The sequence below is a fragment of the Eulemur rufifrons genome, chromosome 30, assembly GCF_041146395.1.
Source record: "Eulemur rufifrons isolate Redbay chromosome 30, OSU_ERuf_1, whole genome shotgun sequence".
Classification (NCBI taxonomy): Eukaryota; Metazoa; Chordata; class Mammalia; order Primates; family Lemuridae; genus Eulemur; species Eulemur rufifrons.
In genome coordinates this window covers 128,714,185-128,740,989 of record NC_091012.1, presented here as the reverse complement: position 1 = coordinate 128,740,989, position 26,805 = coordinate 128,714,185, and the positions used below count along the sequence as shown (strand labels likewise).

The 26,805-nt window shown below is 41.4% G+C and overlaps 1 protein-coding gene across 11 annotated transcripts in view; it reads right to left on the bottom strand.

Moving 5' to 3' along the window:
• SH3KBP1 (SH3 domain containing kinase binding protein 1) overlaps positions 1-26,805 on the bottom strand; it is a 312,915-nt gene that overhangs the window by 193,140 nt on the left and 92,970 nt on the right. For all 11 annotated transcript variants that reach the window (XM_069464019.1, XM_069464022.1, XM_069464020.1 and 8 more), the window contains one exon: positions 1,682-1,805. In XM_069464019.1, coding sequence (XP_069320120.1) covers positions 1,682-1,805 — 124 coding nt within the window. The remainder of the gene's footprint in view (positions 1-1,681; positions 1,806-26,805) is intronic.

Here is a 26,805-nt window from a genome sequence, read left to right as displayed (position 1 = left end):
CTGCCACTGGCAGATCCAGTGTATAAAATGCCTAAGAGTAAAAGGTTGGTCATAACAGGCTGCGGCCTAAGGCAGAAAGCTTAAAAAAGGAACATCAGTCAGTCAGCCGCCCCCTTCTCATTCCATTTTTTGGTGAATGAAAAATTCCACAGGGGAACGCAAAGGCCAGATTTTCAGTTGCAAAGAGACAATTATCTGAAAAGTTCTATTCCTTCGTTGATTTAAAGTTTCTCAGGTAATTTTACTGAACTCATCCAGATAATTACCTTAATTCCTTACCTTAATTAATTCCTTCTCTTGTTAAATTTGTTAATTACTTTAAATCTCTTCCTGACTTTACAAAAACAGGGCTGGCTGGAGAGGCCTTGTCACACTGGTCAACATGCGTGCAACTGCTGGGTCCGCCGGCCCGAGGGCTCGGGCCAGCCAGGGTGGCTTGGAAATGCAGAAAGACGCACTGAAATCCAGCTCTCCAAATCCAATGAGTGCAGGTCTCAGGAGTTTGGGAGCTTATTTGCAAGAAAGCAGGACTCATATTTTGGGAAGGCTGCAGTTTTACAGCAAAATATGCTCAATTCTTAAAATGGGAAATCCCCTGCTTTGGTAGGATGGGATTTTAAAAATATATATGAAAAGAAAGAAAATCCTATAGCTGCTAACCAACATGGGCCTCCAGCCAATATTTCATCTGAATAATTCAAAAAAGGACATGTAACCCAGGGCAGCTGGAGGTGCAGAGGAAGAGGCAGGAAGGAAGAGAGACACAAAGCCTAATGGATCGGGCGCTATGATCAATGGGCAGTTTACTGGACAAATTCTTATGCTGTCTAAATTTTATGAAAGATGAGCTGTCCTTCTTTCCCACGCTTATGTAAACTTGCCTTCTTTTTTTCTTGTCAATGGAACCCACTGCGAACACAGTTCCTGCTCCTGCCCTGGAACACCTCTCTATTTCTCTCTGAGGAAGTCATAAGTGTACTCAGCGTGTGCCCTGGCTTGGAGTCAGGAAACACTGAGGGAACCTAGTATTTCCCACAGTATAAAATTGAGTAGAGTCATCTCTGCAGCCTTCTATTCTCTCCTACATCATTTCAAACAGCAATTGTCATCACCAAGGGGGGACAGGGGAGAAAACACTCCAACAAGCTGATACCTGGAAATCTGCCTTGAGGTCTCAAAAGAGGGAAAACAAGATTGTTAAAGGTCTCCTGTTAGATGGATGTACTGGCTATATCTTCGCACATTACATTCTGCCTCATAGACCCAGAGAGGCAGGGTCTGTGTTAGGGAGCATAGCAGTTAGAGAGAGAAAGATGACCCCGGTAAAGTTTGTCTTAAATTAAAAGGAGAGTGTGGTCCTCAGAACACACAGCTCAGGCCTGCACCATAGCATTCTCTAAATTCACCTTTCATCCATAAAAATAGATATGAAAATGAAAGCTAAAGCCCTAGAAAAATCATTTACAAATTTAGTCCACTTTCCTGTTGTCAAAAAAAATGTTTTATTAGTTCCTTTATTATAGTTACTTGCTCTGTGTGTGTGTATATCCAAAATTCATACCAAAAACCAAAAGGGCAAACTCCATTCAATTTCTCAGCAATGTAAAATTTGACACAGTTCACCTAGAAGTTTCCAGTTTTTGTTTGTATGCAGGGAGGGTGACTCTCTCCCTTTCCATACCTCTCTTATTGGTTCTTAAAATCGTTTCAGAAGACAGCAAAGAGTTTCCACCGGACACTTCGTGCATGGGCTTTTCTGGAGCTTTGTTGGAGAGAGGATCTTTCTTCATCTCTTTCTTTATTTCCTGTAAGGACAGATAAAACAAAAACAAGATTGTAGTTAGAAATTTTAGAACGGCTCTTTGACTATATTAAGGTTCATCTTTCTGAAAATGAACTATAGTGATGCCAACTGAGCATAATATAATATTTTAAAAACAGCATTTTCTCTATTTCAGTAGTTTTTTTCCTTTATTTATTAGAGAAGCCCCTGGTCCTATAAAATCGAATAAGGCCCAGTATAGTGAGGTGACCTTATGTGACTATGGCCATTCCATGTGACTATAAAGAGAATGAGTGATACATAAAAGCCACCACACAGCTCTAAGTGACAGCCTGTTCTCCTTTTTGAACAATGACAAGCTTTAGCTAAACAAATTCACCCCTTCAAAAGCCTTCTGATTTCTATTCTTGACAACAGGGATTTAGGGAAGTATATTCCCAACTCATCATTGTGCTCACAACTATATTAAACCCAAAAGAAGATGATTGATAATCATTTACAGTCATCAAGTTCCTCTGGATTTTCAACTCTTGACAAAGAAAAAAAAAATAAAGATGACAGACTAGATCAGGGGTCTAGAACAAGGGTCAACAAACTATAGCCCACCACCCAGTTTTGTAAAGAAAGTTTCACTAGAACACAACCATGTTCATGCATTTAACTAGCTTATAGAGCTGCTTTGATGCTACAACAGCAGAGTTGAGTAGTTGCAACAGAGATCAAAGCCTAAAATATCTGGCCCTTTACAGAAAAGTTTCATTGACTCCTGCTCTAGAGGCAAACTCTTGTCAAAGCTCTATTAAGATCTGGATTTTTAAAAAACCTGATGGCTGATATAATTATTTCAAATTACTTTAATAATTTACACAATTCTTTTCAAAGGCATCAAGAGTCCAAAATGATGACACATAAAGTGCAGGTCTGTACACAAGAATTCTTCCCAAAGGAGTAAGGGTTTCCAGGCTTGTCTGAACCCATGTTCATGCTAACTTGGGAAACAGTGAAAGCTTAGGGGCTGACCCAAAGCAGGGCTGAATAGCAGGAAAGACTCAAGGATGAGGGATGTGTTCTTGAGAAGTAGCACAGGCAAGAAAGGGGTATGAGCTCCCTCTATGGAACGAGCACGAAGATGCTAAATGAGATAGGGGACCATGATTAAGCCCAGGCAGAGGTAGAAAGAAAACAACAAAAGCATGTCAAAACATCACTACTGCCCCACAGCTTCCTGCACACCCGAGTATGTGTTACCATATCCAATTCCCCAATTGCTGGCTCTGCTCACAGCAGCCTCACCCTCTCTTCCTCTCTCACGGGGGCCCCACCGGAAACCCAGCAACTGGGGCTGGCGCTTTGCTGGGTTGAGAATTTCAGCTGGTGGCCCAGAGGCCTAACTAGGCAAAGCTCAGCCCCAGGCCAACACCGGTACCTCTGCACACCACACAAAGCTATGTGTGCACGTGTGTGTACAGATATCCACCTCAGCAGCCCCAGCACCTGCTAGAACAGCAGTCACTGGGGGCTCCTGTAGCCTCACAGGCAGATGGCATCAGGGGACAATCTGCAAACACTGCCTGCCTGAGCCACATGACGAAATGCTTTCTTGGTGATGGCTGCCAGACTGCTAGGGCTCTAGAAGTAAAGACAACAAGCCACCAAGTCGGTTCATTTCCCCAGTGGTTGCTTCTTTGGGGGAAGAACAGTTGCTCAAACCTCACTTTGCATCACAGTATAGATATGACTGCACACACACAAACTCCCAACCTAGTCACAATGTGATGCAGTAGCACAACATCCAGCTTTGCCAAGGAGTAACTCAGAGCAAGTTGGTGGGTTGGGGACGACATGGCAAGTGTTTGCTCAGCACTAACTGCTAATGGCACATAGCTGGGGAAGGGTGAGGGAAGTAGGGCAAACATGAGGCTGGGGTGGTCACAACCTGTGGCCTCAAGGCCACATGTGGCCCTCTAGATCCCCAAAAGGCTGAACTCAAGGATCCAGAAGGCCACATGTGGCCCCAAGGCTGCAGGTTCCCCACCCCTGGCTTGGGAGTCATGGTTCTCAAGAATGCTCACCCCTCTCCTCACAAGTGCTTCAGAGCAGCACACCATGAGCAGCTGGCTGGAAAGGACTGGGCTGATCACGAACAGGTGCTTAAAGGCTGAGAAACCAGCATGGGAGAGAGGCCCACAAATCCTAGATGCCATCATTCCTCCAATGATTGTTCACATTTGCCAGATAGAGAAGCCAAATCATGAGCAAATTTCTTAAGTTGCTTCAGGGAGAAGCCAAAACTTAAAATATGTCCTGCATTTTTTTCATAGAAACCAATCAGGCACATGGATGTGGCAGTGAATTTAGCAAGCTCCCCACCAGGACAACACCCAGGCTCAAAGGAGCCGCACCCAAAGCCAACACCTTTCCTCCAACCTGCCCCTTCTCCCAGGGGAGGGGGGCCTGTCTTGTTTGACACTCCATAATTCACCCACTTACCCAGGCTGGAAAATTCAGCATTAACCCCCCCCTCCCCCGCCCCATGTAACCAGTCACCCAGTCTGGCTATATCTACTTCCTCAATCTCTCTGTTTCTTTCCATTCCTCCTGCATTACCTTAAAAACAGAAATACAGGGGAAAAAACAAATACCAAGCAAAGGACTTGAATAGATATTTCCCCAAAGAAAACACAAAAGTGGCCAATAAGCATATGACAAGATGTTTATCATTAGTCATTAGGGAAATGCAAATCAAAACCACAATGAAATACCATCACACTCAGTAGGATGGCTATAATAAAAAAGATAATAACAAGTGTTGGTGAGGATGTGGAAAAATTGGAACCCTCATATACTTCTGGTGGGAATGTATTATAAAATGATATAGTTGCTTGGGAAAAGAGTTTCTGGCAGTTCCTCAAAAAGTTAGACACAGAATTACCATATGACCTATCAATTCCACTTCTAGGTATATACTCAAAAGAATTGAAAGCAGGGACCCAAACAGAATGGAAAGTTTTGCCCCAAAGGCAAACTTGTATGCCAATGTTTACTGCTGCATTACATCTAACAGCCAAAAGGTAGAAATAACTCAAGTGTCTATCAACAGATGAATGAATAAACAAGATGTGGTAATGCCATACAATGGAATATTATCCAGCCTCAAAAAGTAACACTGTTCTGATATATACTACAACATGGATGAACCTAGAAAACACTATGCTAAATGAAATAAGCCAGACACAGAAGGACAAATATTGTATGATTCTACTTATATGAAATATTTAGACTAGGCAAATTCATAAAGACAGAAAATAGATTGCAGGTTACCTGGAGTGGGGGAGGGGGAATGGGAGTTATTGTTTAATGGTTACAGGGCTTCTGTTTGGGGTGATGAAAAAGTTTTAAAAATAGATAGTGGTGATGGTTGCATAACACTGTGAATGTAATCAATGCCGCTGATTATACATTTAAAATAGTTAAAATGGTGAATTTTATGTTATATATATTATCGCAATACAAAATGGGAAAAATCTCACATGAATAACAGCTAACATTAGAGTGCTTACCATGTGCCAAATCATGCTCTTAAAGCATCACCTGGATTGCAACTTTTAATCTAAACAACAGTCCTATTCACACATACAAACACCAAGACACAGAGAGCTAAGGGAATTTGCTCAAGGTCAAACAAGTAGAAGCCAGAATTGGAACCCGACCTGACTAGCTTCAGAGCTCATCTCTTAACCACTCTTCCCCTGAGTCCTGCCTGGATTATAATCATGTCTCTATGTCTTCAGTCTCTCTCCTCCCAGTTCAGCCTCCGCATTGCCACAAGCGATGCTCCTAAAACAAATGTCTGCCGAGATCTCCAGTTCCTTCCAAAAGGCCATAGCATAAGCTCTTTCATTCAAAAACTTTCCAAATTGCACAGCAAATCACAACTCCCTGTGTACTTGCTTCTGGCTAAAAATAGCTGACACGCGTGCTGACCCCATGGTACCAATTACCATGTAAATACAAGTTGGAGAGGGTGCACTTCTTAGACAACACCTTACATTCACAGAATTCTGATGTCCTGGACTCCTATCAATAGGCTCTAAAAATAGGTGATGATGCTAACAATGATATAACCTTACATCGGCAAAGGCTTATATAAATTAAAGTGCTTTAGCAGATATTTTTTCCACTTGTTTCTCACAGTAATGTTGTCAGGAAAAAAATATCTGATTTTGCCAAATACTTTTACACATAAAAATAGTGAGAACCTTTCGGAGAGGATGCAAGACAAAACAAAGGCCACAAAGCTAGTAAGGGGCAGAGCTGGCCACGGGACCAAACCCTGAGCCTTCTAGGCAGAGCTCTCTTTCTACATCTCACCTCCCAAGAAGAACCAGCATCATGACTATAGGAGGGAGGCTCAAAACCACTCCACCTGTGGCTCCAGTGGGAGCTTCAGCTTCCCTCCACACTTAAAGAATGTATTGCTTTACCTATAAGCCCGAGACTATTAAGGCCCAAATCCTTGAAGTCCTTTACCATCCACATAAAAGAGCTCCTTCCTGCAGAGGAGGGTGGACTTGGCACTAGAGCAACTCCAGCCTGCAGAGAGCTGCCAGCAGCCATGGACTTGGAGCTCTCCGAGGTTCTGATCCAGTTGGCAGAACCTGGATTCCCTGGGGCTGGGGGGTTCCTAGCCCCCAGTCCTCAATCTCAGCTTTCTGACCACCAGGCCCATGTTTTTAACCATTGATTTAGAACCTGGGTCCTACTATCCCAGTGGTAGAGGCCACACCCTAGGCCAGAACTGTGGGTCATGAGGGCTTACGGAAATGCATATATGCATACATATATGCCCACATGTATAAATCAGGAAAGATTTCACTTGCTTAAAGACAATTCACAACAGACAGGGTATCAGCAAACCTCTTCAGGAGGCAAAGGAACCCCAGCATCTCTATATCTCAAATATGATGCCTTAACAATGAAAAGTCAGCATGTACAGTAAAACTGAGGCCATCAATAAGCTATAGATGTTGCAAGGACAGTTGAGCTGTGTCACAAGGACCACCTGAGAGAAGGAAGAGAAGAACTCATCATACCACTCTGGCTTCCCCAAAGCATTATGCCAAACAGAGCCCGAGATGGCTTGCCCACATTCAGAGACCAAAAAGCCCCAGTAATGCCACTCTGGAAAAAATTTCCCATGACACATTTAGTGGCCTGCAAACAGTAGCCCCATTGGGTGAACACATGATTTGTATGCAACTGGGAGTTAAACCAGGATAGTCTGCTTTCTGATAAGCTGGGTTGCCTGGATGTGGCTGGCTGCTGAGCCAAGCTGGCTTCCTTTTTTTCCTCTCCCTCCCCATCCATTACGTACAATATGGGTGGACGGGTTGAATGTTAACTCATTTAATTGGTCAGTCTCTAACTTATCTCCAAAATACTGCACGGTAAAACACCAAGGCAAGTCCAGTTTGGGGGTCCTGTCCTTCCTTCTCATCCTTTACATCTTCCACCAACCATAACACAGTTAAGGCACAGGCTTTGTGATGAATGGAGAGAACAATGCTGTGAGTCAGAAACCAGAACTAGTTCTGGCATGGTCATTTATTAGGTGTGTGACCTTGGGGGCAATACTTAAACCCTCTAAGCAGTCCTTTTGTCATCTGTGAAAGAAGTCTAATGCCAAATGTACCATCATAGGTGTGTCTTCAGGATCATATAATGAATTGGAGAGTAGTATACAAATTGATTATTTACTGTCATTATTAAATAGCAAATGCTATGAAAAAGAACTACACATAACACAGATGAACTTCACAGTCACAATATTGAGTGAAAGAAGCCAGACACAAAAGATTACACACTGTATGATTCCATTTATGTGAAGTTCAACAACAGGCAAAACTAATCATTGGTAAGACATCTCAGACTAGCAGTTACCCTTGGGGAGGTACTGATGGGAGAGGTATAAGGGAGCCTGCCTGGAAAATGAGAATGTTCTATAATTTGGTCTGGGTGGTTACACAGGTGTACACAGACCAAAAAAATCCACTGAACTGTACTGCTAAGGCTGCTGTCCTTTACTGCATGCTATTTCGATTTAAAAGAACATTAATGCTTAAACCAGAAGAAGACAGATTCTTTTAAATTGAAATGTACTAGGTTTTTGTTCTAAGAGGTCAAAAACATGAAAAGCTAGTGCTTGAGTTCGTCTACAGATGCTGGGAAGCTTTCTGGGATCAACACGAGGAGACGGATGGTCAGAATGTGCCAGATGCACCCTATCGGGTGGGTGAGCCAAAGGATGTCTCATCTCATTTACACAATCAGCTGAATGGATAGATCTGTTCCATCCACGGCATCCTTGCTCTCCCCCTTGGCTGCTTTCTCCCAGATCTTGCAAGATTTCCTCTCCTGCCACCAATAATAAAAACACACAGAGCAGGCTGGTGCCACAGACACCAGGGGGAGCTCAGCACCACTCTGACCAGTGGCAATGCTGGTCCTGGGCCTTCCCTCTGCATGAGAAGGGCTGAGTGAGGCTGGGCAGGGTCCTCTTGGCTCTGAGTGGAAGCCGGGCAGGGAAAACAGTCATCATTCATCAGCCTCCCCTCAATCCTGCTCTTTCTTTCTGGAGGAAAGGCTTCCTTTAGAGCCAGACATGGCCATGGGATCACAGCTGTGCCCCTCATGCTAGTTCATGGAAAACCATTTTGCAAAATTACCACTGGCAGGAGATAAAAGGAAATCACTAAAAACAAACCCTTATACCAAATCTACTGATCAAGAGTGTTTCGAATAGATACAGAAGCCTAGAAATAGCACATTGCTCCCTCACATGCCTATCTTCCCTCCCTCCCAACACAACAGAACAGGCAAGTTTGCGGAGCAGCCACCCCGCAAGTGTGTTCCCTGTGTGCAGAGATTGTGCTTTCCCAGCACTTGGCTCTCTTCACAAAAGGCTAGTCTGTCTCAGAACACTGAGAAAAATGCAGCAAGTATCCTGAAAGCAATAGAGTACAAGGGGAGCTTCAGCTGTATCTGTAAGAATGTTTCTTAATAAAACATATCTGATTACCATGATAAAATATCCATGCTGTCAAACTGCAAAATGCACCAACTTCATTAAAGAGAATTATAAAGAGGGGAAATAGATATACAAAGTAAATATGGCGAAATATGAGGATTTGATAAATTGGGGTGGTGGGCACACAGGTATTTGTTATATGCTTGAAATGTGTCATAATTTTCTCTAAAAATTAGATAGTGAAACCAGATTGATGTCTCATGCTACAATGTCTTTCTCATATTTACAAAATATGCTGCCACTCAGAAAAGTGCTTTGACATATAATCATAAATATACCAATGACATTTTCAGCTCAAAGATAATGAGGAAATTTGAAAAAATGTAACAGGGTACCTATTGTCATGTTGCTACATCAATCTTCAGCTGCATATTTGCAATATCATATACTTGCAGTATTATCTCCCAAGAATCACTGATAACATCAACAGGAAACTAACAAGAATGTGAGAACAAGAGCAAGAAGTTCTTGACCTGCAGGATGGAATGAATGCTGCAAATAGCACATTAAATGATATTTTGCTGGACAAAGATGAGAATGGACCTTTGTGCCCTGAAGAGATACCATTGCTTCCTGATGCACGATGTAATTACCTGCGTGACAGCTGGTGCCTTTATGTTTGCCCACGCCCTGCTAAACATCTAGATTATTACCACTGGATCAAAGGATCTCAATAGCAACCAGTTGTTTGGACACACTTTAGTGGACACTTACTACTTGTCAGATGAATGACCAATTTAGTAGAGTGTTATGGGCAAGATGACTACCTACAGAGGAGGGGGAGTGTTTTCAATTCAGCCCACAGCTGTGACAATAGGGAGATCTGTATTATCCCTATAAAGATACAACTGGATTCACTGGATCACCACCAACTTCTCACCTCACAAGATGCAGGTCAAGCTTAAGAGCGGCAGGAAGACGACGATACGGTAAGAAAATTCATGTAGTGTTTCACTTTTGTTTAAACAATATTTATTTCTTTATTTGACTGGGAATATTAGACATTTCAAATGAATTTACCCATTAAAAAATTAAAAATTAAACCTTTAAAACACTAGGATAAAGTATGAAAGTTCTCACAATCACAGAGTGGGAAAGAGAACGTAACACGTACACAGAATTTGGAAGCCACAAAACAAAGAGCCAATAAATCATAAAAAAACTAAAAATACAACACAGCAAAAAAAGCCATCAATAAAGACAAAAGGCAAACTGGGGTAACTGTTGCCTATTGTATAGAGAGAGCTACTTCTACAAAGTACCAGCAAAAAAATCAATAATCCAACAAAAAATAACAAAGGACAGTTCACAGGGAAAAAAAATGTGACTCAAACATACAAAAAGATACTTAATCGCACTCATAAAAGAAATGAACATTACAGTGAGATTCCTGCATAACAATACCTGTATACAGGTATCGTGCTCACTACACAGAAGGACCCTGTATCATTCTGGCTATTTTCTCCTACCTAGAATTGTAGCATTTACCTACCGTATTATAATAACATTTACATGTGTCCTGGAGCTAGAGTCTGGTTCTCTAAAACACCATCTGTTCTCCCTGCGTGTAGCACAGTGCCTGGCACACAGCTGGTATTCACTCAAAGAATGAGAGATATGGGGAACAGCAAGTAATGAACTCTCCAAAAGTTGACAGTCTAGAGAGGGATGTACATAATTTCATTACAATGAGGTATTTTTATCTGTCAGACTGGCAAATATTTTTTAAAAGATCGATAATGTTGGCAAGGGTGTAAGGAAAGAGAGCCTCTCATACGTTCCAATGCGTATAAATTGATATATAAATTGATACAACCTCTGTGGGAAGCAATGTGGCAATTATCTAGCAAAAATTTAAATGCCTACACCTTTTGACTCAGTGTTTCCACTTCTAGGAATTTAAATGACAAAAATACTTGCACACCTGCAAAACATCATATGCATAACATTAATCGTTATGGCATTGCTTAAATTAGCAAAAGGCTGAAAGAACAGAAATGTGTGTTGGTAGAGAACTGATGATGAATGACCATAAATCCATGCCATGCAACTCTCTCCAGGAATGAAGCCAGTCTGTATGTACCAAGAAGGACAATTGCCAAGACATATTGTTAGGTAAAAAAGAATAATGTATGCTAGAATTTGTGTTAATTTATGTGTATGTCTCAGTGTGTAATATAGAAGCCACATAAAACAAACTGATAATTGAGGCTGCCTCCAGGGAGTGGAACAGGCTGGCCAAAGGAAGGGAAGGCATATATTTTGTCCCTTTTAACTGGTGCCATGTACCTGCTGTGTTAGCTATTCAAAATTTCCTTAATTTAAAAATTGAAAATTGAAATATGTTTACTATTTCCCCAACCATAAGACCATGACTGCTATTTTTTTCCCCAAAATGGAAGAAGGCAACACTGTCCCCTCATAAGAGTTTGACTATATAATTTCCACTGCTGGTTTTAAAGGTCCCAGTGCTACCAGTCACAGTGACAACAGTGTACACTAACATATACAAAGTTCTACAGAAAGCTCTCCAGTCCATGTGTTTCATTAAACAGGGGAGATATGAAAGCTAAGATGTGGGGAAAAATCATGCCAGACCCAATAATCAATTATTTTTTCAATTATATGACATAAAATTCAGGATTCTTGAAATGAAAGTATAACTAAGGGTATGACAACAATCAAAAAAAATAAAATGCATATAAAGAGGCAATATTAAATCTCATTTATAGTTTTATCGTGGGTAGAATCCAGTTTTCTTTGGTGCCCAGCATGTAAGTAAGAAGAGATAAACAGTTTGGAGTTGCTTAATTATGCTCCAAAAGGTTAATTACACAATCTCAAATTGAGTTCCCTTAGGGATGGGTACTTTCCCCATCAAAGTGTCTGGAAAGATTAAAAAGTGTTTCTTATAACATCACACCCACTCCATGAAGCAGTACGCTAAACACAGGAACAGTGGGATCACATGCTAGGTAAAAAAGTTTGCTCTTGGAGGAGAAAAAAAAAGAGGAAGTGATGTCCAAGGCCCAACAGCCATTTCTGTTGTCTTTTTAACAGCTTTGATCATGAGTAAGAGGCTGTGCTTCTGCAGCCCTTGGTGGAGCCCCACCACAGCGCCCTCACTGGTCTGTACTGTCAGTATGGGTCCTTCTGTCTATCTCTCAAGGCTAAGGAATAGGCCTCACTCATCTTTCATCCCCAGACATTCAATGAATGTTAGCCATTATCACTAGCCCTATCATTCTTTCAACCGTGTGCCAAATATAAATGAAAGCAGTGCATGTGTCTAATTCAATGTTAATTTTTATAGTCACAAGTGCTTCTAAGACTAGCAATCTAGTGGGAAAAAATTAAATGCACTAGGATATTTTAAATATAAAAAGAAAGGGAATATAGTCTTCATTTCCCTAGGTCTTCTAAAAAAATATGGAATTAGTTTGCACTGATGAAGAATATACCATGCACACGATACTCTTCTAAGGGCTTACATGGAAAAACACATTTAATACTCACCACCACATTAAGAAGTAGGGGCCATTATTATCTCTAGTTGACAGATGGGGAAAGCAAGTCCCAGGAGGGGATGAGAACACAGGCAAGGGGATGGGTGAGGGCTGACCCGGGCAGTCCTATGGCCATGTCCCTGTTCCTATGCTCCTTAACACTATTCTCTTGCTCTGAAAGGCCAGCCTCTAGAAACTGTCATTTAAAAGAGGAGAGAAAAGGAAGATGACTACAGCATAAACTTTCAGCAGTGTCCAGTATGAGGGCCAACAATTTGAAAGCCACTCCCAAGTCAAAAAAAATCTTGAATTTTTACCAACAAAAAAAGCACCTGTTTACTGGTTGTTGAAAGAATGTTTATATATATTTCCATCCAGGATAACTCAATTGTCAAGAATAAATTATTCCAAGCCCATGACAAAACAATGCCATTTCATGCTCATTTCCTGATTAAAGCTTTTAGACAGCTGGGCATTTTCATTTCTCAGAGCTGTAGGGAGCTATGCAAATTTCCATGCAGCAACTCCAAGATCATTAATCTAAGGAAGGCATGTGCCAACAGAATACTGGATTTTACATTGTTTCAGTAAAGAGGAGGGGTAGGTTAATCTAATTACCCTATGTGTGGTCACCTGACTGTGGTTAACAAAAAGATCAAATGCTAAACTGTACAATCAGCAGCAAACTCCTAAGTAATGAGGCATTTTGCATCACAAAAGGAATAGGAGGAGGGAGGTGCAATTCTTACATTGCTTGAAACCAAATACTGTAGCAATAAAAATAATCATGCCGAGTTTATACAAATGATAGGCAGGGCATTTTAATTATCACAAGAAGCAACTATAAATCAGTCTTGTTCACACACACATATGCACGTGCACACATGTGCACTCACTCAATAAGACTGGAAAGTACTTCTAGCAAAGGATGGCTACCTAGAGTTGAAGATGTCAGGAATCAAACACAGGTGGGCACCTAGAATCAGACTCGCCCTGTAGCCATGACCATGCATTTGGCACTTAGCACTCAGGGCCTGCTACTGTTATTCCTCTTTCCAGTAAGGAGCAGCTGGGTTTGGAAAGGCAGAAGCCTGGCCCAGGCAGCTGACACTTCAGTTCAAATTCTGGCTCTGTTACCACTCCATGCCACAGTTTTGTTAGTTGATTAAAATATTTTAAAGATCAAATGAGATATTGTGAATGAAAGCACAGTCTCTAGGTCCTAGGATCCTCAGGCTCCCTCAGCAGGAGGGGGAACCCCATCTGCCAACAGACACGGACCAGTTGCTGAGGGGCGGTTGAGTATAAAAAGGAAAAAACTTCCCAGTATGCAACTCCTAGTGTGGTTGGTTTCTCAGAAGTCTCAAAGATTTATTTCCATGTAGCCTCCCTTGGAAGGCTACTGGAGGGTGTATTCCACCAAATCGTAAAACAAGAAAGAGAAGGATCAGGACACACAGAGAGAAAGAGAGAGAGAGATACAGAAAAAGAGACAGAGAGAGATTATATTAAGAGGCATTTTATAGAGTTGTTTAATTCAAGGTATGAGATTTGATGTCCTAGGACAACTCAAACAAGAAAAAATTATCTCTAGGGAAAACAAAAAGTTACATAAGGAAATTGTAGTATATTCTTGCTCCAACACTCAATATCAACATTAGTACATTAATGAAAACATTAAGTATAAAGCAAAACCTCAGATATGAGCATATAGAGAAAAGGGGTATGAGGGATGTGAGTGAGCTAAAAGCCTAAACTACCTGACAGTTAACTGAGAATGTCTAGAGTCAACAAGCTAAGAGATAGCAGTGCATGAATATTATTCAGAAGTATGGCAGCAAATATCAGAAGCAACAACTAGAACTAAAGAATAAGTGCCTCCTAGAAGACAAGGATACAAGGAGAAGGGACAAGGGGCTGCTAGATACTCATATGTCTTTTATCACTGACTTTCAAAATTATATATTATATATATAATTACTCAAAAATTAATAATTGTACAGGTATATATACAACAAGAGATGATAGACAGCAAAAGATAAAGGTGGCCCATTCCCCAATGAAATCCCATTCCTCCTCTTTCAGGAACCATTAATGAGTGTGTGTGTGTGTGTGTGTGTGTGTGTGTGTCTGTCTGTCCCTAACTTGTTTTTAAACACAAATGGACTCAATTCAACATGTACTATTCTTATACTTGGTATCTCTAAGACATCTTCTCCATCAGTTAGAGCTCTGCCCCTCTTCCTCAAAGCTGCACAGAATCTTCACAGAATGTAAGATAGACCAGTATCAGACTGGACAATCTGGTGGTGTGGGAATGTAGATTTCAGAACATGGAAGTCTGACCAATCAAAACCACCTAGATTAAAGGGTGCTAAATCAGAGCTTTGGGGTGGGGGGAAGAAACGTGGGTAAACAGGAGGATGGAAAATCAGAGCAGAGAGACCTCCTTCAGAGACACATGGCCACTGTCTCTGCTTTCCATTCCCCCAGATGAAAATGCAACCTTGCTCAAGTGGAGTTTGGATCAAGAACCAGGGGAACTGCATGTTTGTACCATACCATAAATGGAAGCACATCAGTAGTTGTTGCTGGCTCTTCTAAAATGCTGATGGAGAAAAGACTTGAGGCACAGCAAATTTTGGCTATTTGTGACATCTGGCAAAATCTCCTCTGCTATATAGACCATTGAAAACCTGGGGGTGGGGATTGGTGCATGAGATATCCCTTGTGTACAACACATCTGCTCCCACCCTCAGGCCATCTCCTCTCTAATTTTCTGCATCCTTGGCTGGTTGAATGGGTACCTTATTTTAATCTTGGGGTGGGGGTCAGTTCTCTTCCCTCCAAACTATAATCCACATGAAACCATCCAGGTGTCTGCAGTCTTCTGCAATAACACTACATTGAACATGACTGTGTCTATAATTTGGCACATATGCACAAGTGTAACTGAGGCACAGATTTGCTAGAGTGCAATTTCTGGGTCAAAGACTTGGCACATCCTTCCTTTTAACAGATAATGAACATTGGCCTCCGAAAAGTTTCTCAATTACACTCCCACCAATAGCATGAAAGAGTGCTGGTTTCCCCATCCTGGGTATTTTTAAATGTCTTCATTTTTGCCAACCTGATAACAGAAGATATTTAATTTACATTTCTTTAATTAGTAAAAATAAGGTTGCACAGCTTTCCATATGCTTACCATCATCCATTTGTCTTTCTTTTTCTGTGATCTGCTTGTTCATGTCCTTTGTCAATTCTCCTACAGAGAATTCTGCCTTTTTCCCTTTCATTTCTAAGAATTCTCTGTATATAATAGAATTACCCCTTGGGCTGTCATATATGCTGCAGAATTTTTTCTTGTTTGTCATTTGTCTATTTATTAATTCTGTTTCTTTCCATACAGAAGTCTCTAGTTTTTAATGTAGTAAAATCCATCAATCTTTTCCCTCAGGTCTTCTTAGATTTGTGGCATGATTGCAAAGGCCTTCTCCATGCAAAGATTTTTTTTTAAGAGATGGGATCTTGCTCTGTCACTCAGGCTCTGTCACTGTGGCACTATCACAGCTCACTGCAGCCTCAAACTCCTGGGCTCGACCAATCATCCCACCTCAGCCTCTGGAGTATCTGGGACTACAGGCTCCTGCCACCATGCCTGGCGATTTTTTTTTGTTTGTTTGCTTTATGTTGCCCAAGCTGGTCTTGAACTCCTGGCCTCAAGCAATACCCCCTCCCTTGGCCTTCCAAAGTGCTAGGATTACAGGTGTGAGCCACCATACCCAGCCCAAAGATTATTTTGAAAGTACAAAATACCCACTTTTTTCCTAATAATTTTGTGGCAAACGTTAATGCATACTATTAGAAGACTTCTCATTTTCCGTCTGCACCCCCCTCCAAAAGAGAAAGAAACATTCAGAAGCCCAACTTAGAATAACTCATTATGTGTATTACAAAGACTTGATTTTAGGAACCTGGTTTCCAAAGCCTAGGTTTGGGGGTGAGGAAGTATTTCAAAGTGGGAAACTGCCCATTGATAGTGGCTAACACAGGAATCTCTTCATTTGTGCTTAGAAAGATCTGCCTTTATTCAGCTTAACAGATTAAAGATAAAGAGAGATAATGTTAATAAACAGGTTAACAGATCACAACTAAATTTGGTCATTTCTTCTCAAAACAGACTGCCTGTCCTCTACCAAGAACAGGATCCACGTTTCCCCTGACTCTGGCTCCTGGCTGTGTTCTATAAGCATGCCTGCACACACCCTGCCACAGGACCCTGCAATGAAGACCCACAGACCCCCACAAGTGACACTAAAACTTCAAGGACACTATTCCTCAGCAGCTCCACAAAGACAGAAAAGAGAAATGTTTTCTAAAAAAGCTCTTTCCTAGATTTAACCCTATGGCTTCCAGGACAGAGTAACAGTGGAAGAGAAGAAAAGGCTATGGTGCGTCATCATCCTTTAGTCAAAGTTATTAAGTGCCCACTATGTGCCAGGCACTGTGTTAGGCAGTGGGGCTCAAGATGGCCACTGCTACCTAGGGTCCCACCACCTAGCAAGGCTGGAACTCTAAGAGGAATGGGCACATGCTCCAACTCTTAATCAGAGTGCCAGTCACTTGGTGACCTTGCACAGGGTACTAACCCCTCTGAACTGAATAGCACTTATAGTTGCTTAACCACTGCTATAACAAATTGCCAAAAACTTGGTGACTTAAAACACAAAGTATCTCACAGTTCTGCAGGTCAGAAATCCAAAAACTGTCTCACTGGGCTAAAATAGAAGTGTTGGCAGGGCTGCATTCATTCTGGGCTTGCACACTCTCTCTCTCTCACCTCTGCTTCCATCCTCACTAGTTCTGATCTTCTTGCCTCCCTTTTCTAAATTGTGGTAAATAAACATAAAATTTAACATCTTAATCATTTTGATGCGTACAGTTCGGTAGCATTAAGAATATTCATATTGTTGCGCAACCAATCTCCACAACCCTTTTCATTTTGCAAAACTGAAACTTTACCCATTAAACAACAACTCCCATTGCCACCTCCTCCCAGCCCCTGGCAACCACAATTCTTTCTGTCTTTGTGAATTTGACTACTTTAGATACCTCATATAAGTGAAGTCAGACAGTATTCGTCCTTTTGTGACTGGCTTATTTCACTTAGCATAATGCCTTCAAGGTTCATCCACATTGTGGGGTAAGTCAGAATTTCCTTCCTTTTAAGGCAGAATAATATTCCATTGTATAGATCTTTGGGTTGCTTCCACCTTTTGGCTACTGTGAATAATACTGCTATGCACATGGTGTACAATATCTCTTTGAGACCCTGCTTTCAATTCTTTTGGATATATACCCAGAAGTGTTATTCTGGATCATGTGGTAACTCTATTTTTAATTTTTTGAGGCACTGCCATACTGTTTTCCATGGCAGCCACACCATCGTACATTCCCACCATCAGTGCACAAGGGTTTCAATTTCTCTACATCCTCACCAACACTTGTTGTTTTCTTTTTTTTTTTTTTATAGCATCCATTCTAATGGGTATGAGGTGACATCTTTCTGTGGTTTTGGCTGGCATTTCCCCGATTGTTAGTGACATTGAGCACCTTTTCATATGCTTGTTGGCCATTTGTATATCTTCTTTGGAAAACTGTCTATTCACGTCTTTTGCCCATTTTTAACTGGGTTACTTGTTTTGTGGTTGAGTTGTACGAGTTCTTTATGTAATCTGGATAATAACCTCTTATCAGATATTTTCTCCCATTCTGTAGGTGGTATTTTGACTCTATTCATTGTGTCCTTTGATGTACAGAAGTTTTAAATTTTGATGTGGTCTATCTATTTTTACTTTTTTTTTTTTTTGCCTGTGTACCTCCCTCTTATAAGGACTCTTATAATTCTAATCTCCCTATCCTAAGATCCTTAACCTGATCACATCTGCAAAGTCCTTTTTGCCATGTAAGGTAATATTCACAGGGTCTGGGGATTAGGACATGGATGTCTTTGGGGGTCCATTATTTAGCCTTCCACAGTCCTCCTCTTTAAAAGTATAATAATGGCAGCACCTAACTCAAAGGGTTCTGATGACAAAATAAAATACATGAACTAAGCTTAGAACAGTGCCTGGTATATATGTAAATGTTAGCAATTATCAAAGCATAAGACAAAGCATTACAGGAAAGAGAAGTGTGACTAAGAGTACTGGTAAGAACAGAAGCTGGGGGCCATTCATTCTGCCTGGGAAAAATCACGGATGTCTTCTTTCCAAAGGGACAACATACTAACTTGGTCATAAGAAATGAGTAGGATTTGGAGAGTCTAAAAAGAGAAAGCCAGAAGGGAAAATTCTCAATTTTCTTCCACATTCTGCCATTGGTATTAACATCTTAGTGATCTCGTTTCTTTCCTAAGAAGCTGCATCTGCTTTCAGACAGTAACCAGGAGGTGATTTTTTTCCTTTATTTATAAGGAAACATGCTCAGCTGAATTTCTAAGTCTTCCTTTAATAAACAATTCACAAACTTTTTCCCAGCAAACTATTTTTAGAGTAGAAAGGGATTTTTTAAAAAGCAGCAGCAGCTCATATTTATAAAATTTGTCCTCAAAGCTTAAAAATAGATCTAAAAGAGTTTAGCACCAGCCCTGCCCCACCCTCCCCACTCAGTACCAGAAAGGCAGACACAGCATGCTTCTGGGACTCTGGATTTTTTTAAAGTTAGCCTCCGATAATCTCTCCTCCCTGGAATGTTCACTGTAAATAGCAGGTGAACAGAATAACGAAGGAAAATAATCACTATTGATGTTATTCTCATTTCTCTTTACAGACATGCTGGGAAGCTGCGATAATGAACTGGCTGAGATATAGAACAATTTCTCAACTTGCCCTTGTCCTCTAACGATAAACCTTTCCCTGCTCCCACACCAGCAGAGTAGCTTAGCTTCAGTTCCTGCAGAGTTTCATTGGTTTTTTTTTTTTTTTTTTTTTTACTTGGAAGTTAATTTGCTCTGAACCCAGAGCACACTGGGGAGCCTGACAAATGGAAATGCAGAGTGGTTTTAGGTCACACATAGGAGACGTGTTGATAACAATGCATCACGTCGGTATCAATTTTCCAACAGACTACAGCCACACACACAACACACAGACACACAGAACACACACACTGGCTGCAATTTATGAGATTTTTACTCAGCCTCAGACACAGATGAACAGAATTACAGGATTTATTACTCTTCTCAGCTGTCTTGTTGCTCTATGTCCATTTAGGCCAATCAGCTATAACCACCCCAGCTCAGCAATAAGAGGGCACCTCCAAAAGGTTGAATACAGAAGAAAGAGGATGCGGGTGACTGTTTTAAGGCTCCATGACATATTGAAGGGGGGGGGAAGCACACAGCAATATCTTGGGGTTCAACTCAAATTAACAGCATCATTGTACAATTCCCATGTTGCCTTATAAATGAGAGATTCAAATTCAATACGTTATCCACAACCCCAATAAACATTTAGGGTGAGGCTCAAATCCACCTAATGTGACTGACTCGGCCACTCAACCAAATGGCACGTACCATGGGCATCATGGACACACCAAACAATTTCAGCTGGCATTTAGATAACATGGGCAAAGAACTATGTTCTCCTTGAAGGAAAAGAAACAGATACAAAATACTTATTTGTGGTGTCTGTGTTTAGAAGAAATAGGAAATGCCGAGTTTTCAACATGAAATAAATGTTCACAATAGGAAGATTAAAATGAAGTCAAAATTTTCCAAGACTGATCCCCAAGTCTTCATTTTTTTGATCAGTTATCTCATGGTCTGATGTATGAGCCAACATATGAGTACACATTAATTATTTTAGACATTTCCTATACCCACAAAAGCCTAGATGTGGCTATTGGAGGCATGCAGGTTAAAAAGACGGAACTTGACATTTTACATCTTGTTTTCCTGAATGCCCAAGTTCAGTATGTATGTGTGTGTACATATATACACACACACACACACATATACATATATATAACATATATATTTTTATATATTATATATAAATAAAATCAGTAAGGTCCTTGTTCTTACCCTATATAACGTTTCCTCTCCTGAAATAGGGAAACTTCCTGTTAAGTAGAAATAATTTTTCATTTTATAGCAATATATTGAACATTATTGTAAAGCTACATTATTGTTTATTTTCATTGCAAATAGTCATAGCGTGTTTTTGCACCTTTTCAAAGCAATATTATTGTTGATTTAGCATCACTTGGCAAACAAAAACGGAAAATGTCTTAACTACTTCCCAGGCACAGACACCTGAAGCTATGATGCTCTGCATAAGACTGACTTTATTCATGACAATAAAGTACCCAAAATGCACATGGTGCATCATATTTTCTCAAGTAGAAGATGTTTAATACAGTGTGTGATTATAATAAGCCACAAGCTTGAACTCTCACATTCCAGGTTGAGTACTGGAGTAATAAAGATTAATAAACCCCCCAGAAAAATTTCCTAATTTAACATAGCCATTGGCTTTGGGCAAAGGTTATGAATAGATAGTTCACCAAAGAAGCACTATATATGGCCAACAGACATATGAAAATACACTTAAATTTACTAGTAACCAGAGATGCAAATATCAAACAACGAGATGTATTTTGGGACACACTACATTTTTAAGGTTGATTCTATCTAGGGAAGGGGAGAAATCATGCCTTCTCCTATGTTACTGTGACAGTCTGAGTTGGCACACTTTGGTGAAGATCAGTTGGCAATATGGATTGTAAGTCAAAAAGAAACCACCACCACCACCACTACCATACTCCAAAGCCAGTAACTCTATTTACAGGCAATTATCTAGGAAAGTAATCAAAGATGTGCTCAAAATAGGATTTAAAGGATGCCCACAATTTGTTCCTCATAAGAAAATTAGGGCCATCTAAAATATTAACAATCAGGGGCCAGGCGTGGTGGCTCACGCCTGTAATCCTAGCACTTTGGGAGGCCAAGGCAGGAGGATCACTTGAGGCCAGGAGTTTGAGACCAGCCTGAGCAACATAGCAAGACCCTGTCTCTACAATAAAATAAAAATTAAAAAAATAAAATATTGACAATTGGGACATTACAAGGTAGGTCTGTGTGCTTTCAAAGTTCTCTACTGAGAGTGGCCAGGATCCCCCAGAGGCCTCAGAACTATGGGGAGGGTAACCGTGGACTGCAGCATTGACAAGATGAAGCCTGGGCTTCCCACCGCTGCCTCAGTGGTGCAGCCCTGCTTCTAGCTCTTTTGCCTTTGAGGAGAGGGTTCTGCAACTTTAAAAAGCTTGCAAAACATTACCAATGTTGTAGAACATTAAATGACATTATGTTAAATTTTAAAATTGGTTGCAATTTCATGTGTATTTAGCACAATTAAAACTTTTAAAATTTGGTTATGATGACAGATTATTTTCATTTCTGGTTTCTGTCTTCATTTTACAAAATTTAAATATGTACATTATTTGGGAAAAAATACCTGTGTCAATCTTTTAAAAAAAAATAAGGAAATTCATGACATTGGTTAGAGTGGAAGAGGAAGAAAAGAAAACAGTCAGGAACTTAGGAAAGTTATTTAAATTATTATTGATAACAGTATCGTTTTTAAAAACTCAAAGTTATTACTAACGATAACAGAGTCCCTTCATCTTCTGGGAGTGCTGTTAGGAGAAATCTGCTGCTACAATTGAAGAGGAATCTTTCAATAAAGGGCATAAGCCATCACCTCTAACAGCTTTGGGAAGCTTTGTGACCCTCAAAGCAGAACCAAGGAAGGAGATAGGTCAACGGAAAGCTAACAATCAGAAAATAAGGCCCAAACAGCCCAGAGCCAGTTTTTAAAAATCCAAGGGGAAAATTCTAGACCCAATAAGGGCTATTTCTTCAGCTTCCTGAGTCACCACCCGTGCTCCTTCGTTTCCTCTCCTTTGCAACACTGAACGTGAACATGAAAATTAACAGGAGCTGTAATAATTAACTCCCAGGGGGAATGGTTCCTGTGCAAGAGAAAGTCAAAGGAAGCATTCCGAATTCTGGGAATACCCCATGGAGAGGCGTGAGGACCAAAGTAATGGAAAATGAGGGGTGTGTGGATGATTTGTCAGGGAAAAAGGTCTGGTGGAGGACGTAAGCCCCGAATTAAACACGACTCTAAGACTTCCAGCTATCTCTTCCTCCTCATTTCCCCTACTCTTGTGACAGTGTGGGGCTTTGAGACACACCTGTTTTTGCCTGGTATAATCTTTTTACAACTGGTCAGAAACCAGATGTGGCCTTGACCAAGCCCAGCCTGGCCAACTCTGCCTGGCAAGAGTTCATGGGGCAGCCTATTTATGGAGAGTGAGACAGACAGACCCACTGACACACACACACACACACACACACACACACACACAGATGCAGACACAGAGATGCGTAGAGGGAAATACAGATGGGCACACAGACAGACAGAAACGGACAGATACACGGAGAGGAGAGAGAGCCATGAGAAGAGATGCCCCAGCCCCTTAGGCAGTCCATGGCACAGGTAATCTTAATAGCTGTGTTTCCTTCTTTCCACCTCTAGCCCTCTGAGATGGCACTCACTCCAGCGGCTCCTTTGTCCCCCCAGATCACAACTCGCTCTTTGGAATTCTTCCTCCCTCCAAATTATTCAAATTGAGCAGAAAGTATATTTTCATTTTCTATAACTGTAAAGCCACAGGTTCGTGTGCATATCTGAGTCATCTGCATTTGCTAGTCTTCTTTTACCTACTGCTTTCATAGATGTGGCCTCATATCTCTGCACTGAAATGCAAATTTTCTCAAGTAATTCAGTCTCTCTCTCTCTCTCTCTCACACACACACACCACATACACGCACGTGCGCGCGCACATCTGCGCCTGTAAGAATCATCATTTTCGTAAGAGCTAAATGACCAGCCAAGGTCTGGACTGCCGAGTCCTCCCCAGATCCCAGCTGATGGCACTGCTGTGTGAAAGGCACGTAGCTTTGGGGAGCAGCTCGTGTCCTGAGAATACCCTGTCACCCAGTGCTACCCTTTCATAGAAAACGGAATTAGCAGCTGTTTGTCAGCATTCACAAATGTTACAGGACTTGAAAAGGCAGAATCCTGGGAACTCGGTGGCTGCACTGTCACCAAGGTCAAATGGTCCTCACAGCTCAAAACCTCTCCCCACCATCCTACCTCTAGAGTCTTTTTTGACTGTCTTTGAGAGCTTGACCCTCATTTTATCTTTTTCCTCCTATTTTCTGCTACAAATAAGAAGTACTTGATTTCCTACTCTGTAGCGTATTCTTTGATTTTTCATTGTACCTTTTATAATCAACTATTTGAGCAAAGTAAAAATATATCTCAGCCGGGCACGGTGGCTCACGCCTAGCACTCTGGGAGGCCAAGGCTGGGGGATTTCTTGAGCTCGGGAGTTTGAGACCAGGCTGAGCAAGAGTGAGACCCCATCTCTACTAAAAATAGAAAAACTTAGCCTGGCAACTAAAAATAGAAACAAAAAATTAGCCGGGCATGGTGGCACATGCCTGTAGTCCCAGCTACTCAGGAGACTGAGGCAGGAGGATTGCTTGAGCTCAGGAGTTTGAGGTTGCTGTGAGCTAGGCTGACACCACAACACTCTAGCCTGGGCAACAGAGCGAGACTCTGTCTCAAAAAAAATAAGTAAATAAAAAAATAAATCTCTGTGTATATCATTTTTGGTGATCTTTAGTGACGCTAACTTGGTTAACTTTAAAGAAACATAAGGAAATTCTAGTTTATACTGTCTTCCCCAATAAATTTGGAGGATTTATTAAATTTAACACACAGAAAAATGAGTCTTCACCTCTACGTTTTAAAAACCAAATTATCAAATTATAGAAAAATCTAAAAAGATTTAAGTAGAAAAAAATAATCACAGGGTCCATCCTACTTTACAAAGCTAGACCCCCAAACCCAGCCTACTACAAGACCATCTGCATCATGATCCCATGGTTTCTCAAGGGAGAGAGTGGTACCCCCATTCCCCTCCCTCAAACCCTGTTTAGTAGTGTTACACAGAATTTTCACAAAGGATTTGTCACCAGTCCCCAGAGCACAGTCTACGGAAATTCCACCTGTGGCCTGACATTAAGAGATCTTACCTACCTCAAGGGCAGAAGCTGTCTAACCTGACTTGAGGCAAATCTCTCCATAGGTCCTCACGAGTATGCTACAAAAAGAAATTCTGAAACCAATGCCCAACACCCCCTCCATTCCCGTTAGCCCCACTGAGGTAAAAGCACCACACCACCATCAAAGCTCCAAAACATACCAGGAAAGCCGATGACATCACGGACTAGAGAAATGTTCCTTTTCTCTCAAGTTTACTTGGCTTCTAAACAAATCTAAATATTGGGTGGCCTTGATTTTCTTCCAATTAACTGCTCTTACTTAGCCTATAAGCCTTTTCTGGAACGTTTTACCTCACATTTTCAACTATTGATTTGAACATCGTGCCTTGTTCAATGTTTCTCATGAAATATCAGCACTGTATCTTAAACTGACATGCCTGATCACTCTAATTCACTCATTACCAGGGAAAATTTAGTGAGAACAGTAACTCTAAATGGAAGAATTAGCTGTGTTAGTCCAGTGTCAACTCTGGTCCATTAATAAACCACACAACAAATCAGTCCTTGGTCTATTTGGAGTACCTGGGCCCTGGACATCAACACTGGGAATCATAGACACCCCTGCTGCTCTGCTCTGTGTCCATTTACCTTTTTCAGAGACTCACCCCTATTCATGCTTCTTAATGAGCAAAGGCACTAAAGATCTGGCTTAAATGGCCTTTAAAGAAAATTACCTTCTCGATTACAGCTAGGAAAGTAACTTAGCAGCTGTGTTTTCACTGAAACAGCCATAATATCAGAAGATTTGCAAGCTATTTCACATTTATTATCCCCCATTGATATTTAATAATTCTACTCGAAAGTGCTACAGCCTAATTTACCCCTTGCAAACTGTCAAGAATAAGACTTTGTCCTTATCCCGCAGAGTCCACAGGGAGCTCGACTGGTATTTAGCACGAATGTGACTAGCCCAAAGGACGACAGAGTGTGCCAAGAATTCATTCCCCCAAAAAAGGATTTAGCTGCTATCATCTACCTTACACAGGAAAGAAAGACCTCAGAAGACACTTTCTTCAAAATGACCTAAAGCCGGAACTCTCCAAATAACACATACTTATAAATGCCCACACTTCCACATATGAGCCGTAAGCACCCAGTGCTACTGGGAATCTGATATGGAAATGTTTTACTGCCTGGGTCCGTGGATTCTTGCTCAAGTGGCCTAGCAGGGCCCAAGAGAAGATTCTGGGGGAGAAACAAAAGCACGTGGGAAATACTGCCTCATGAATGCGACTCTCTGGAGCAAACTCCCACAAAGAGTCGGGGTACATGGAGGGACAAGTTGTATACAGGCAGTGATATCCCTGGGCCGAAAGACAACAGAATTAAGTTGAAATCTAGCTTGACAGCTTGGCCCTTTACACCACTTCCTCTTGGTTTCCACAGGCACCCTCACTATCCTGAATATTTTAACATACCTCTGATTTATACCAAACCACCAACTGCCACCCAGATCTGTACTGAAACAGCACACAGCCACCACCAAGACTGGAAAGACCCATTCATTAAGAGATCGCTGAGCAAGACAAAGTTAAATCAAGATTCCCTCCATCTCCCCTAACCCTCTCCAGCTACCACCACTTGTCTTTAAGCCTTTGGGGGTAAAAAGAAAAGGCAAGCTCTGAGGAACCACATTCCACTTCCCCATTTCTCTAAGGCCTGCAGCTTCCACCAGCAACTGGCTGGGGCTGTGTGCTACAGAGTCAGGTGTGAAGGGCAGAGACAGAGCCTGAGGCCACTGGAGCCCTTTGGGAGAAGCTGCCCTGCCCTAACCAGAGAGGAAAAATTCCACCGGGAGGAGAGGAAGTCAACAGAAAGAACCAGGGCTGGAAGGTTATAATGTTCAGTGCAGCCATGTACCAGCCAAAATATGGCAGGCCAAGGCTCTAGATGCCCACACCTGCTGGCTTCCTTGGTGATTTCCCACGTGGTGCGAAGGACCTGGGGCTCTGTTCTTATTCCCAGAGTTCCCTATTTCTCTAAGTGACTCAGTGACCCCACCTGGCTACTTGAATTAATTTGAACAAGCTACTTGTTCCTTATGCTCTGAAGGTCCTAGCAAAAGCCTCATTCATTCATTCAGCAAGCACACACCATGGCTAGGTGCTGCACCTAGAGGTCTGGACAGGATCCCTGGCTGCAAGAGCCTCCAACACACCAGTCTCCCAGTGCCTTTCTTCACCTACTTGGAAGCGATCACAGGGGCAAAGGGGTGATGAGGGGCAGG